The 12,618-nt window shown below is 48.0% G+C and overlaps 1 protein-coding gene across 1 annotated transcript in view; it reads left to right on the forward strand.

The window, feature by feature from the left end:
* Positions 1–4,124: 4,124 nt before the first annotated feature.
* Positions 4,125–12,618, forward strand: part of st8sia1 (ST8 alpha-N-acetyl-neuraminide alpha-2,8-sialyltransferase 1) — a gene marked incomplete at its 3' end in the record, with an annotated part of 53,249 nt that continues 44,755 nt past the window's right edge. Inside the window, exons 1-2 of the mRNA XM_084330927.1 lie at positions 4,125–4,425; positions 6,764–6,908. Of these exons, the coding sequence (XP_084187053.1) occupies positions 4,247–4,425; positions 6,764–6,908 (324 nt within the window). The 5' untranslated portion in view covers positions 4,125–4,246. The remainder of the gene's footprint in view (positions 4,426–6,763; positions 6,909–12,618) is intronic.

The following is a 12,618-nucleotide window of genomic DNA, read 5'->3' on the forward strand; positions in this document are numbered from 1 at the left end:
GGGTTGAAAACGGGCGCAGATGCCCGGAGAGGGGGGGTGGGGACGGGAACAGAGGCCCGGGGAGGAGGACTGGACCTGGGAACAGAGGTCCGACGAGGGGGGGTGGGGATGGGCACCGAGACCCGGGGAGGGGGGCAGAACCTGAGAACCGAGGCCCGGCGAGGGGGAGTGGGGACGGGCACCGAGGCCCGACGAGGAGGGCTGGACCTGGGAAGAGAGGCCCGACGAGGGGGGGTGGGTACAGGTGTAGAAGCCCGGGAAGGGGAGCTGGACCCTGGAGCAGGATCCCGGGCGAGAGACCCTCCAGCCGCCGGACCCGGGGCCGGTTCAGGAGAGCCGGACCGGAGGTGCGGCGGCGACGACCCCTGGAGCAGTATCCCACGCAGACCACGGCGAAGACCACGGCGAAGACCCCGGCGAGGACCACGGCGAGGACCAGGACGCTGATCACGGCGCAGAGCTGGACCAGACGGGGAGCCAGGATCCGTCGAAGAGCCGGGAGCCGGCACGGCAGCCGGACCAGGTGTAGAGGCCGGGCAGGGCGTGGAGACCGGATCGGTCTCGGCGGCGAGGCTTGGTGTAGGATCCGGAGATGAGGAGCCAGGATCCGTCGAGGAGCCGGGAGCCGGCACGGCAGCCGGACCAGGTGGAGAGGCCGGGCAGGGCGTGGAGACTGGATCGGTCTCGGCGGCGAGGCGTGGTGTAGGATCCGGGGATGAGGAGCCAGGACCCAGAGCTGAGGCTGGACTGGGCGTGGAAGCTGGACCAGCTGTGGAGGCCTTACTAGCCATACTAGCCTCTGGGGCTAGGCTAACTGTGGGCCCTGGACTCACTGTGGGAACTGTGCTAGCTGAGAATGCCTGGCTAGCTTGGGACATCTGGTCCGTCTCAGGTACTAGGCTCACCCTGAACCTGGAGCCTAGTCTGGCAGTGGAGACTGTGCTAGCTGGAGACATCTGGTCTGTCTCAGATACTAGGCTCACCCTGAACCTGGAGCCTAGTCTGGCAGTGGAGACTGTGCTAGCTGGAAACGGCCGGTTAGCTATTGAAACGAAGCTAACGGGCGGAGCTATGTTAGCTGGGGACGGCTGGTTAGCTATTGACACGAAGCTAACAGGCGGAGCTAGGTTAGCTGGGAGTGGCTGGTTAGCTATTGACACAAAGCTAACCGGCGGAGCTATGTTAGCTGTGGACGTCTGGTTAGCTGTCTGAGCAAAGCTAACGGGGGGAGCTGTACCCACTGGAGACGTCTGGCCATCGATAGTGGCGGGACTAACAGGTGGAGCCGTGCTAACTGGGGACGACCGGTTAGCTATTGGCACGAAGCTAACGGGTGGAGCTATGTTAGCTGGGGACGGCTGGTTAGCTATTGACACGAAGCTAACGGGCGGAGCTAGGTTAGCTGGGAGTGGCTGGTTAGCTATTGACACAAAGCTAACCGGCGGAGCTATGTTAGCTGTGGACGTCTGGTTAGCTGTCTGAGCAAAGCTAACGGGTGGATCTGTACCCACTGGAGACGTCTGGCCATCGATAGTGGCGGGACTAACAGGTGGAGCCGTGCTAACTGGGGACGACCGGTTAGCTATTGGCATGAAGCTAACGGGTGGAGCTATGTTAGCTGTGGACGTCTGGTTAGCTGTCTGAGCAAAGCTAACGGGTGGAGCTGTACCCACTGGAGACGTCTGGCCATCGATAGTGGCGGGACTAACAAGTGGAGCTGTGCTAACTGGGGACGACCGGTTAGCTATTGGCACGAAGCTAACGGTCGGAGCTATGTTGGCTGTAGACGACAGATCGGCGATGGACATCCGAGCAGCCTCAGCGGCTGTGGGAGGATCTAGGCTGACCGTAAGCCTGAGAACAGTCGGCAGGCTAGCTACCCTAGACTTCGGTTTATGCTTCTCTATGAGGACAGCAACATGTTCAGCCATCTCCCACATCGCCGTCTGCAGTGTCGGATTCTCAGTGGCGACCTGGTCGATCTTCCGGAGTAGGAACCCCCATTTGGCCAGTGAGTAACTCTTCATGTCACCGGCCATCAGGGTCAGGACAACGGTGATGGTATCACTTGCCCTTCCTGCTGCATTCGTTACTGTTGGTGGCGACATTCTGTCACGATGGGGTAGGTAGAATGCAATAATACAGAAAGGGAAGGAATGGAGGAGGCAGAGGCGAGGAGTGAAGCTTGGAGAAGGGTGTTTACTGTAGAATCCAGTGCATTACAAGGAACATACAGAAACGACATAACAAACTTCACAATACAAAACAACAAACACTAAGACTTACTAGAGGGAGAACGGTGCGACACGACGTGGATAGGAACAGGGGGTAACTGGAGGTATGTCGCCACAAGGAAGGGAGGACAGACAGACACCTAAATACCCAGACTAATTAACAAATCAAGAACACCTGGTCAACACAGAATCACAACACAATGACCAAAGGCACTGACAAACTAAACAACAACTAGACACTACGGCAATGACACACAACAACACAACAAGGGGTGACATCGCACATAGACAGGAGTGGCCCAAAATAATAAACAATTAGACACAAATTCTATTATTTGGAACCAGAGCAAAATGGCCGCCTGTACCAACAGGCTAGTCTGGCCACTAGAGGGTAGGAGACCAATGTCAGGCCGAGGGCCAATGTCAGATGGAGGGCATTGCCCAAAGTTAGGTGGAGGGTACTGCCCAATGTTACCATCCTGCCCAGTCCAGCCAGGACCGGGCCTAGGATCATGACACTGGACTAAACAACATAGATTGAAGCCTGCAACCAAGGTGCCTTGCCGACCGTTTTGCTCTGGAAAGAGACAATACAGAGACAATACAGACCCTCTCCCGTTGGCCGGCGGTGCACAGGCATCACCCACACTTTCACAATTTCCCCGCGCGGAATTGTCTAGTTTTTTATTATTATTTATTTTCAATTTATGTTCGAAATAAATAAACGCATTCATTCAAGACATCTGGCCTCGCACGGATCTCACAGCTGTGCCCGCACAGTGCAATACTCCAGTCCAATTCAGCCATTGGGTGGGTGGCGCCAGTGATGCGTGGGACCACCCACGCCGTCCTAGCAGTTCGCTGAGCAGAAGTGCGCGCACGGATGTGCACGCGCGCGCACACAAAAATGCGTTCACAACTTTCACTCTACTGTCGCGACTCGCGCCGTGCGCCAAGTACCCGGCACTTATCACCTAGTCTTTGCATAGCATAACAAAGAAAGAGAAGTGCAAGACCAAAATACAAGCCCTGTGTGGAGGCTGTGGGGGGTTTGCTTGAGCTGGTCTGTGCACACGCAAGGGGTACAGGGCAGGCAGTTCTGATATTACGACTGCACCCCTGGGTGGCGCTGCTGAGCGGCCCTCACAGCGCGGCCGTCAGAGCGCGGCCCTGAGAGCGCCGCTGGCTCTGCGGCTCTGCAGCTGCATACTATTGGATTCACGGCCCCCAAGACCCCGCAGCCAGGACAAGTAGGGAGTAGGGAGAGGAGAGGAGAGGACTCAGGTCCGAGGGGAACGGGACCCTAAAACTGAAAGAGGAGCTCCTTTTCGGACCGAATTTTAAAGGATGCGGCAGCAGCAGCGGTTGGACTGAGAAGAACGGATCGATAATATACCAGGTTGAGAGAGAGACCAGATCGAGATGGAAACAGCAGCAGCGGTGCAGAGGAGGGACACGGACACGGTGATGCACCGGCGCCACGGGCACGGGAGTGCTGGATACCCCAAGCCCGAGACCCCGGACCACTAGCCGGGCCCCGCGGTGCACCGTGCACGGAGAGAGAGGCGCTGGCTACTGTCCCCCTCAAGCCTAAAGACACTGTGGTTGTTATTCAGAGACACCAGAACAGAAAGAAACACCGGGACGTCGGCATCCAAAAACCAAAAGAGATTTCAGGGGGGACGGGGGGGGGTCGATGCTCGGCGTTTCCAGCAGTCACACTCCTTCACCTCCACCCTTCATCTTCTGGGACGAGAAAGGAGGATGCCGAATTAGATAGATTAGAGAGAGAGAGAGAGAGAGAGAGAGAGAGAGAGAGAGAGAGAGAGAGAGAGAGAGAGAGAGAGAGAGAGAGAGACACACACACACGCACACACACAAGAGGCCGGTTTTTGAGTTCGAGTCGTTTTTTGTTTTTGTCCACCACCGCCAGAGTCTCTATTTGAATAATTGTGTGATTCTGATTCGTGGCCGCCGACAGACAGAAGCAGCGAGAGGAGGAAAGAAGAAAGATGTTGTTGCGATGCTACCGGAGCAAGCTGTCGGTGTGGGCCGCGCTGTGCGTGCTGGTCCTCTGCTGGTTCTACGTGTTCCCGGTCTACCGGCTCCCCGGGGACAAGCAGATCGTGGACGAGGTGCTGAGGAACAGACAGGTCTGGCAGAAGAACCAGACCGGGATCGACCTGTACAGGTGGGTGGGTCCAGGCAGGAATCACAGCTATAGCTATAGTGTGGCCAGCGACAATCTTGTATTGATTGATTGAAAATTGTATTAACAGATTGCAGAATGGGTACATTACATTACCCAGTACCCTGATGTAAACAAGACAAACGTCTTTCTCTGGTCTGCATCCCCTTAACAATTGTGTGTATTGAGCCGTACTGTATTGTACCCATTCTGCATTCTGTTAATACAGTTTTCAATCAATCATACAATACAGTAAGGCTCAATACACACAATTGTTAAGGAGATGCAGACCAGAGAAAGACTTTCGTCTTGTTTACATCAGGGTCCCCCATTTTCAATTAATGTAGAGATCAAACCGCGAGATAGGCCTATAATAAACAACACAGCCAGCCAGCTTCTCATCATTGTCATTATTAATGTTATTATGCTGCAGCCGTACAGGCTCTGGGGGGGACAGATTGAACCCCCTGAGAGCTCCCCAGTTGCTACAGTCCAATATTGATGTTATTGAATCTTATTCTCTTGAGATGCTGGTGACGCAGCAGCCAGCACAGACTGTTTTCACTGGTTGTTGTTACGCTGAGACAGAACAGGTGACATGGGGGCGAGGATGCTGCTCTGCCCTGCTGCTGTCTCTAAAGAAGCTCCAGGCTCCATGGTTCAACCAAGCATAGCCCGGCAAACAGAATGAATGAATGATTGAATGAAAACTTTATTTAAACTTTAACTTTAACAGATTGCAGAATGGGTACAATACAGTACAGCTCAATACAACACAATTGTTAAGGGGATGCAGACCAGAGAAAGACTTTCGTCTTGTTTACATCAGGGTCCCCCATTTTCAATTCATCATAACACATATGACAGTCTCCTCCCCACCGTATATATTTATTCGCCCACCGTATGTATATTTTTTCTCCCACCCACCCCCTCCTAATGTACAGTCTCCTCCCAATCATATGTATTCTCTGTTAGGATCTATGGGTAACATTACTGTATATTTGCATATCGTATATGTCACAGATGTAACAGTACTATATACCTGTATGTCATGTATGTCCCTATGCCATAAATGTCATGATGTCATGTATGTTGTGTATGTCATAAATGTCATAAATGAATTGAAAATGGGGGACCCTGATGTACAGTAAACAAGACAAACGTCTTTCTCAGGTCTGCATCCCCTTAACCATTGTGATAATGAGCCGTAATGTATTGTACCCATTCTGCAATCTGTTAAATAAAGTTTTCATTCATTCATTCATGACATACACGACATACAGATAGACAGTACTGTTACATCCAGACATTTATGACATACTAGATCTACAAATATACAGTACTGTTTTAAAAGTACAACGCTTGTCATCACATAGACCCTGGCGTTGGAAACTCTAAGACAGTTTCTAAGAAGAGAGTATATACATTTGAGGGGGAAGAAACTGTACATTGGAGGGGGTTGGGTTTGGACATTTACAGGGGTCAGTTTTGAATGACAGCCTCCCGTATGTGCTCTTTGAGAGCGTTTTTGAAGGTGGATTCACATAAATCACATTCCTTTACAGCTACAGCCCGCGTTGTCTTATTCCACCAGTTCAACCAGACTCCAGAGAAATGGCAAAGATTTTCTTTGTCAAATCAGTTGCGCAATAGTCACTTTTGGTGAGTTGTTTCTATACAATTCACTTATAGGACATTTTGGTATGACACAGGACTACAAAAGCATTTAGTATAGAAATGTGTCAACAGGCTAAAGCAGGGAACCACAATATTTTGCATGCAAATTATGCTGAGCAGAATGTAATATCATAATTGTCTATTATTTTTCTTGCAATTGAGCCAATTTTCAACAGAATGTAGTATCAAAAACACGTTCACAAAAAGTATGGGTTACTGAATGCTGAACTGCACTGTTTCTAAGCCATTGTAAGACCTTACCTGGCTGTGTCCCTGTATCACTTGTCTCTGCTGCCCTTTGACCGTATGTCCATTTTCATATTTTTTTATGGCGGCATATTTGAGTTAGTCACCTAGTAAAAGTGAGATAATTGACTATATCAAAACATGCTAGGGCTGTACCGAATAGTTCGAAGCTTCGTTCATAATGTTGACATTCGAATTCTAAATCAACATTTGAATTTTTAATACATTTTATTTTTAATATATATTAACAGACGGTTAACCTTTCACTACCACACTACAGAAGGTTAACCCTTTCACTACCACACACACACACAAGGTTAACCGTCTGTAGTGTGGTCATGAAAGGGTTAACCCTTTGTAGTGTGGTAGTGAAACCAAACGGTTAACGGTCTACTTCCTGCTTCCTGTTCCTCCACAGGAAGCTGTTGACGGAGTGCTGTGACCCGCGCAGGATGTTCGCGGTGACCAAGGAGAACTCCCCCATGGGCAAGGTGCTGTGGTACGACGGGGAGTTCTACCACTCGCACACCGTCAACAACGTCACCTACCCTCTCTTTGTGCAGGTGAGAGGAGTGTGTGTGTGTGTGTGTGTGTGTGTGTGTATCCAGTTCCATTCACACCTGGGAGCTTCCCAGTACAACCACAGTCTGACACCGTTGGCCACTGAGCAACTCCACTGGAGCAGTTGGGGGTTTAGTGCCTTGCTCAAGGGCACTTCAGCGGTTGGTGTTAAGGGTATGGGAGAAAGTTATTCATTCACTTCCCCAGCCCAGATTTTCCCTCCCGGTCCGGGGGATCGAACCGGCGACCTTCCGGTTACAAACCCGCTTCTCTAACCTTTAGGCCACCGCTGCCCCCATAAATTGTGATTATTGTGTGTGTGTGCGTGTTCAAGAGTGTGTGTGTGTCCTTCTGTTTGTATGTGTGGCTCTTGTCTATTTCAGGGGTTCCCAAAGTCGGGGTCGCGACCCACAGGAGGGTCGCAAGCCGCCGCGGGGGGTCGCCAGATGTTTTAAATATTTCTTTTTTAAATCCTAAAATAAAAAAATATTTTTTTTGCAGTCAGGCCACTGAACTTAGAAGCAGGCCAGGACAGTGTTTCTAGTTGCAGCAGCACAATAGTTAGATAACCTAGGTGGGGAACAACCAGGAGATCACTGCAACTCACACAAGTTGGAGAACTATCTCTCTCTCTCTCTCTCTCTCTCTTGCTCTCACACACACACACAAAAGGAGCCGCATGTGATTGTTGGAGGCGGGACCCTTACAAAAAACTGTTGCTAATCATTGACACATGCTAGCCTGTAATAATCCCCCCCAGAAAAATCTACTTTGCATTTGATATATTGCAAATATATGCCATCACACACACTGGCATTTAAAGGGTTAGAATTATACAATTAATATGTGGTGTTATGATCAGGGCTGAAGTTGAATAAAAGATTGTATTATTTTCAATCTGACATTACAAAAAAACTGAAAATCCATCAAAATCAGTGTTGTTGCTAATCATACATAATATGCTAGCCTGTTTTTTAACAATAATTTGTGATGCCATCACAAAAACTGGCATTTAAAGGGTACAAATAAAAAAATCCCTGCACCAGAATGCAGGAAATGAAGTCTTTGTAACAAGAAATGTCCTGGTGGGGACCCCCAGACCCCCTGCTTAAAAAGTGGCCTGACTGGGGCTATATTTTGCACTATATTTCCTGGCCTGAATGATTTCCCCAGTCCGGCCCTGGTTAAAAGCCTCCAATGCTTATTAGTGTGTGTGCGTTTGAACGTGTGCATGTTTCAACCATACATTTCCATTTATATAAAAAAAAAATAAAAAAATTATGAATAAAAAAAAAATTACACCGTTATTTTTGGGTCGCGGCCTGAAAAGTTTGGGAACCCCTGGTCTATTTGACAACACCAACCATGTCTATGCTCATCTAACCAGTTGTAAATGTGTCTGATGAAGGTCTGCCTAAACTTGCTCCTTGTTTTTTCGTGGATTTAATGTGTTTTTATGATGAGGACCAGCTGGTCAGCGATGTAGGTTGTCTCAGAACAGACACGTCTCCTCGTGGACCGGTCTTAGGGGTGGTGGAAATATCGATACGTAGTAGTATCGCAATAATTTGCGTGGCGATACTGTATTGATACAAGGATGCCAAGTATCAATATTTTATTATGCAAATATTATAATTAAAAATATATATATATTTTGTATAAGGAAGTTGCATTGTTCATTTCAATACCTGTAATAGTACAGTAGTCCACACACACACACACGTGTGCATTCAGTTAAGTTGGAATATGACTCTAATACAAACAGTTCAGTTTGTCAGGTACATGCAACACAGATTACAGTGTTGACATCTGTCTGCTTGAGAAAATACCATGTTCTGCAATAAAAATGATTGAAGTGAGATGAACAGACTGAAAACTTTATTTTATTAGATAAAACATGTTGACAAAGTTTTACTTTGCAGTTGAAAAAAGGTAATAAATCGCAATATATCGCAATATTAATATAGCAATACTCAGCATATCGCAATATATTTTGAATCGCAATACTATCGTATTGTGATAATATCGTATCGTGAGGCCTCTGGTGATTCCCACCCCTACTGTCTTTGCATGTTGTCTCCATGTTCTCATGGGTTTCCTCCTGGTTGGGGGTTGATTTAAATCAACATATCATCAAAAAACAAAGACATTTTTACGTCTCATTTGTTTTTATAAAATTGTTGCCTTTTATCAGATGGAAGCGAACAGTGCTGGTTAGCCTTCTGGAGAGGTGTTAGTTGGACAATGCCTAGGCTAACAGGCACTGTCCGCTTCCATTCATTGTGCTAAGCTAGGCTAACGTGCAGCCAGATCAGCTTTCTACTGAACGCACAGAGAGGAAACTGGTATCTGTCTTCTTGTCTCTCTCTGGAGAAGAAAATGTTGGCATGTTCCTTTAACTTGACTACATACTGCAGCAGAGAGAAGCTCCAGCTGGCCCAGATGGGGTCCCGCCCAGACGGGGTCCCGCCCTGTTTTTTTCAGACCTGCACGGACCAGCCGGCTCCTGTGTTCACAGACGTTTCTAACACATCAACACAGCGCTCTCTCGCCATTCCAGTGTTGCTTCTAGGGGACAATCACTGTGCCTAATAAAGACAAGGTAACAGGCCTTGATTGTCCCGTAGCTTTAACACCCATATAATCAAATCAAAGTGGCTAGTTCTAGCGGAAGCCGAACTAGAATGGAGAAGTAAGACAACTCCTTCCCTCCACTAGTCTGAGGGTCCACCTTGGGCGAGTGTTAGTACCCTCTCTAGCCTCCCTACCTAGGGATACAGGGTGCCACACTGCCTTGTGTGTGTGCGTAGGGGTACGCAAAGGCTAAGGGAGAAAACCCTGAAAGAAAAAACGCACTGACTTGTGTGTGTAGGAATACGCAAAGGCTAGGTCCTCAGTCCTCACCAACAATGGGGTTACCTGTAAGGAAGGCCACCCGAGGTATAAAACTAGCTACAAACCATTTATGACTCCAGTGGCGTGGAGTCATCGCCCGTCCAACCTCACTGTAGTGGGAAAATAGGGACGTAAAACGAAGATAATGATGATGATGATGATGATGATGATGATGATGATGATGATGATGATTGTAATACATTTAATTTATTACACACACTTTAAACTCAACAAGATCTCAAGGTGCTTCACAGCAAAATGAAAACCTAAAAACATTTCCAATAAAAACATAGGAGCAGTAAAAACAGGCCCTAGTGGAAGGCATAGTAACATAAATTAGTTTTAAGGCTGGCCTTGAAGGCAGCAAGGGAGTCTGAGGCCTTGATGGAGCCTGGCAGCAGACCATAAAATCCAAATATGCAACACTTCCAGACATTCCCCAATGAAGATAAGGAACGACTCACTAAAACCTAGAAATGTGGAGGAGAGAAACCTTAGGACGGCCGTTCAAAGGGGGATTCCCCCAACTTGGATGTCGGTGATAATATAGTGACGCTATGGATGATAGATGGGTGGAGAATAGAACAGGCGAATAGCTGGTATGTATGTACATAATATACATGTAATAAAACACATATTATATTATGTATTGTACATGCAATAGCAACTAAGGAATTTAATTAAAATAAAATAGAGCTAAGAACAACAACAACAAAAGAAAAAGCATAGGGAAGCCAGCGCTGGTATGGAAATAAGCTAAAGGCTAAATGTCAAGGCTTGGGTATGTCAAATCCACAGTCATAGCCAGAAAAACTGGTTATGACGCACATTAAACGGCATCTTTCCGGAGTGATTGGATCTGCTCCAGTTCACACACAGGGACAACATCACGCACCTCGACATGTGCCCTGCGGGACCAGTGCCCTGACCTGGACCAGAGCCCGGTGCCCTGCGGGACCAGAGCCCGGGGCCCTGACCTGGACCAGAGCCCGGTGCCCTGCGGGACCAGAGCCCAGTGCCCTGACCTGGACCAGAGCCCGGGGCCCTGACCTGGACCAGAGCCCGGTGCCCTGCGGGACCAGAGCCCGGGGCCCTGACCTGGACCAGAGCCCGGTGCCCTGCGGGACCAGAGCCCAGTGCCCTGACCTGGACCAGAGCCCGGTGCCCTGACCTGGACCTGGACCCTCTTCACGGGGAGGCCCCCAAGTGGTGAAAACAGGGAATAACACCTCGTCCGCTACGGTCCTCAACACCGGAGCGTGCCACATGGCTGCTGCCTCCTTTACACTTGGGAATAGATCCCGTCGACCTCAAACGGGACACCTGGCGGAAGTCGTCAAACCTCAACCTTCCGGTCTGCAGATTTTAAACGACTCTTAAACCACAACACTGAGGCCTTGCTAAAGAAAGCAGCCAGTGCCTCTAGATTAGATTACATTAAATTAGATTACATTAGATTAGATTACATTAGATTACATTAGATTACATTACATTATGTTATATTAGATTACGTTATAATAAAAATGTATTGTCATCATACAGCACAAGTACAGTACAACGAGTAATAGCGCCAATCAGATATATGTACAGAGTTGTAGTATTAATGTGTACAGTGATACAGGTATATATATGGTAGTATAAGTCGTACTGACCAGCAGCGTGGCTAGTAAGAGTAGGTATGGGATACCCTCTAATAATACATAATAATAGATTGTATTTGTATTGCACTTTTCGTTCACTATAGGATCCCTAAGTGCTACAGGGTTAAAAAACATAGTTAAAAAAAATAAAAACGGAGTAAAAATAAAATAAAAATAGAACATAGTATAAACAGAACATTTAAGGGAACAGCAAACAAAATAAAAAGTCACAAGAAAATAAAGAAATAAAAAGCTAGCAATCAAGGCCCTTTTACTTTTTACTGTGGCTTGTGACCAGACTTGAGTAGCCTATATGGCTGCACTACTGCACTGCACTGGACAGACCACCCAGAGGGTCGCTGGGGCAGCAGAGGAGATCACTGCACCTCCGTTTGAGATCTTCCAGACCAGGTGTCGGGAAGCAAAGCCTGCTCCGTCACCTGAGACCCTGGTCACCGTGGAGCTACGGTCCTGCCACCGGCACCACAGCATTCAAACCCAGACCAGCGGGATGGAGAACGCTTTCCTCCAAGTCGAGGCATCGATCCCACCGAGCTCAGCAGTTCGTGGCACAAGTCTCCCTCCTTCATTTCACAGATTATGCCAGTACGGAATGTACGCGTTCAAATGATGTGTCATACATGGAAATCTGGAAATATTTGAAGAAGATTATGCTTATTAAACTAAGCTAGTTAAACCTCCAGAGAAAAACCTTGTCTGGCTGCATTTTTAACACCTTGGCAGTCAGGTACTAGGTGTCACAAACTGCTTTTTTAAACAAAGGCTTTTACTATTTAGAGATACTATAACTGTTAGCTGTTACAGTAAATATGTTCTTAAACAGTCAAACTGTGATAATATGGAGAAAAAACCCATTTCATTCATTTTCTCGCGATCTGACTTCCAGACATGAGTCTCCTACCGCTGGGCCCGGTCACATTTGTGTCTGATATTTGGAGGTTCCCATTCCATATCTCTACTAATTGCCAGAACTGGCATGACACACACAATACTCAGGACTAAGCTCCGGACCTGGGGGGCGACAGGGCCTTCGCTGCAGCTGCCCCCACCCTCTGGAACCAACCATATCCGTCATTCAGACACCCTCTCATCATTTAAAAAAATCCCTAAAAACCCACCTTTTTACCCTTGCCATGAACTCCTTCCTCTCTCGCCT

The sequence above is a fragment of the Notolepis coatsorum genome (assembly GCF_963971535.1).
Source record: "Notolepis coatsorum genome assembly, chromosome: 15".
NCBI lineage: Eukaryota > Metazoa > Chordata > Actinopteri > Aulopiformes > Paralepididae > Notolepis > Notolepis coatsorum.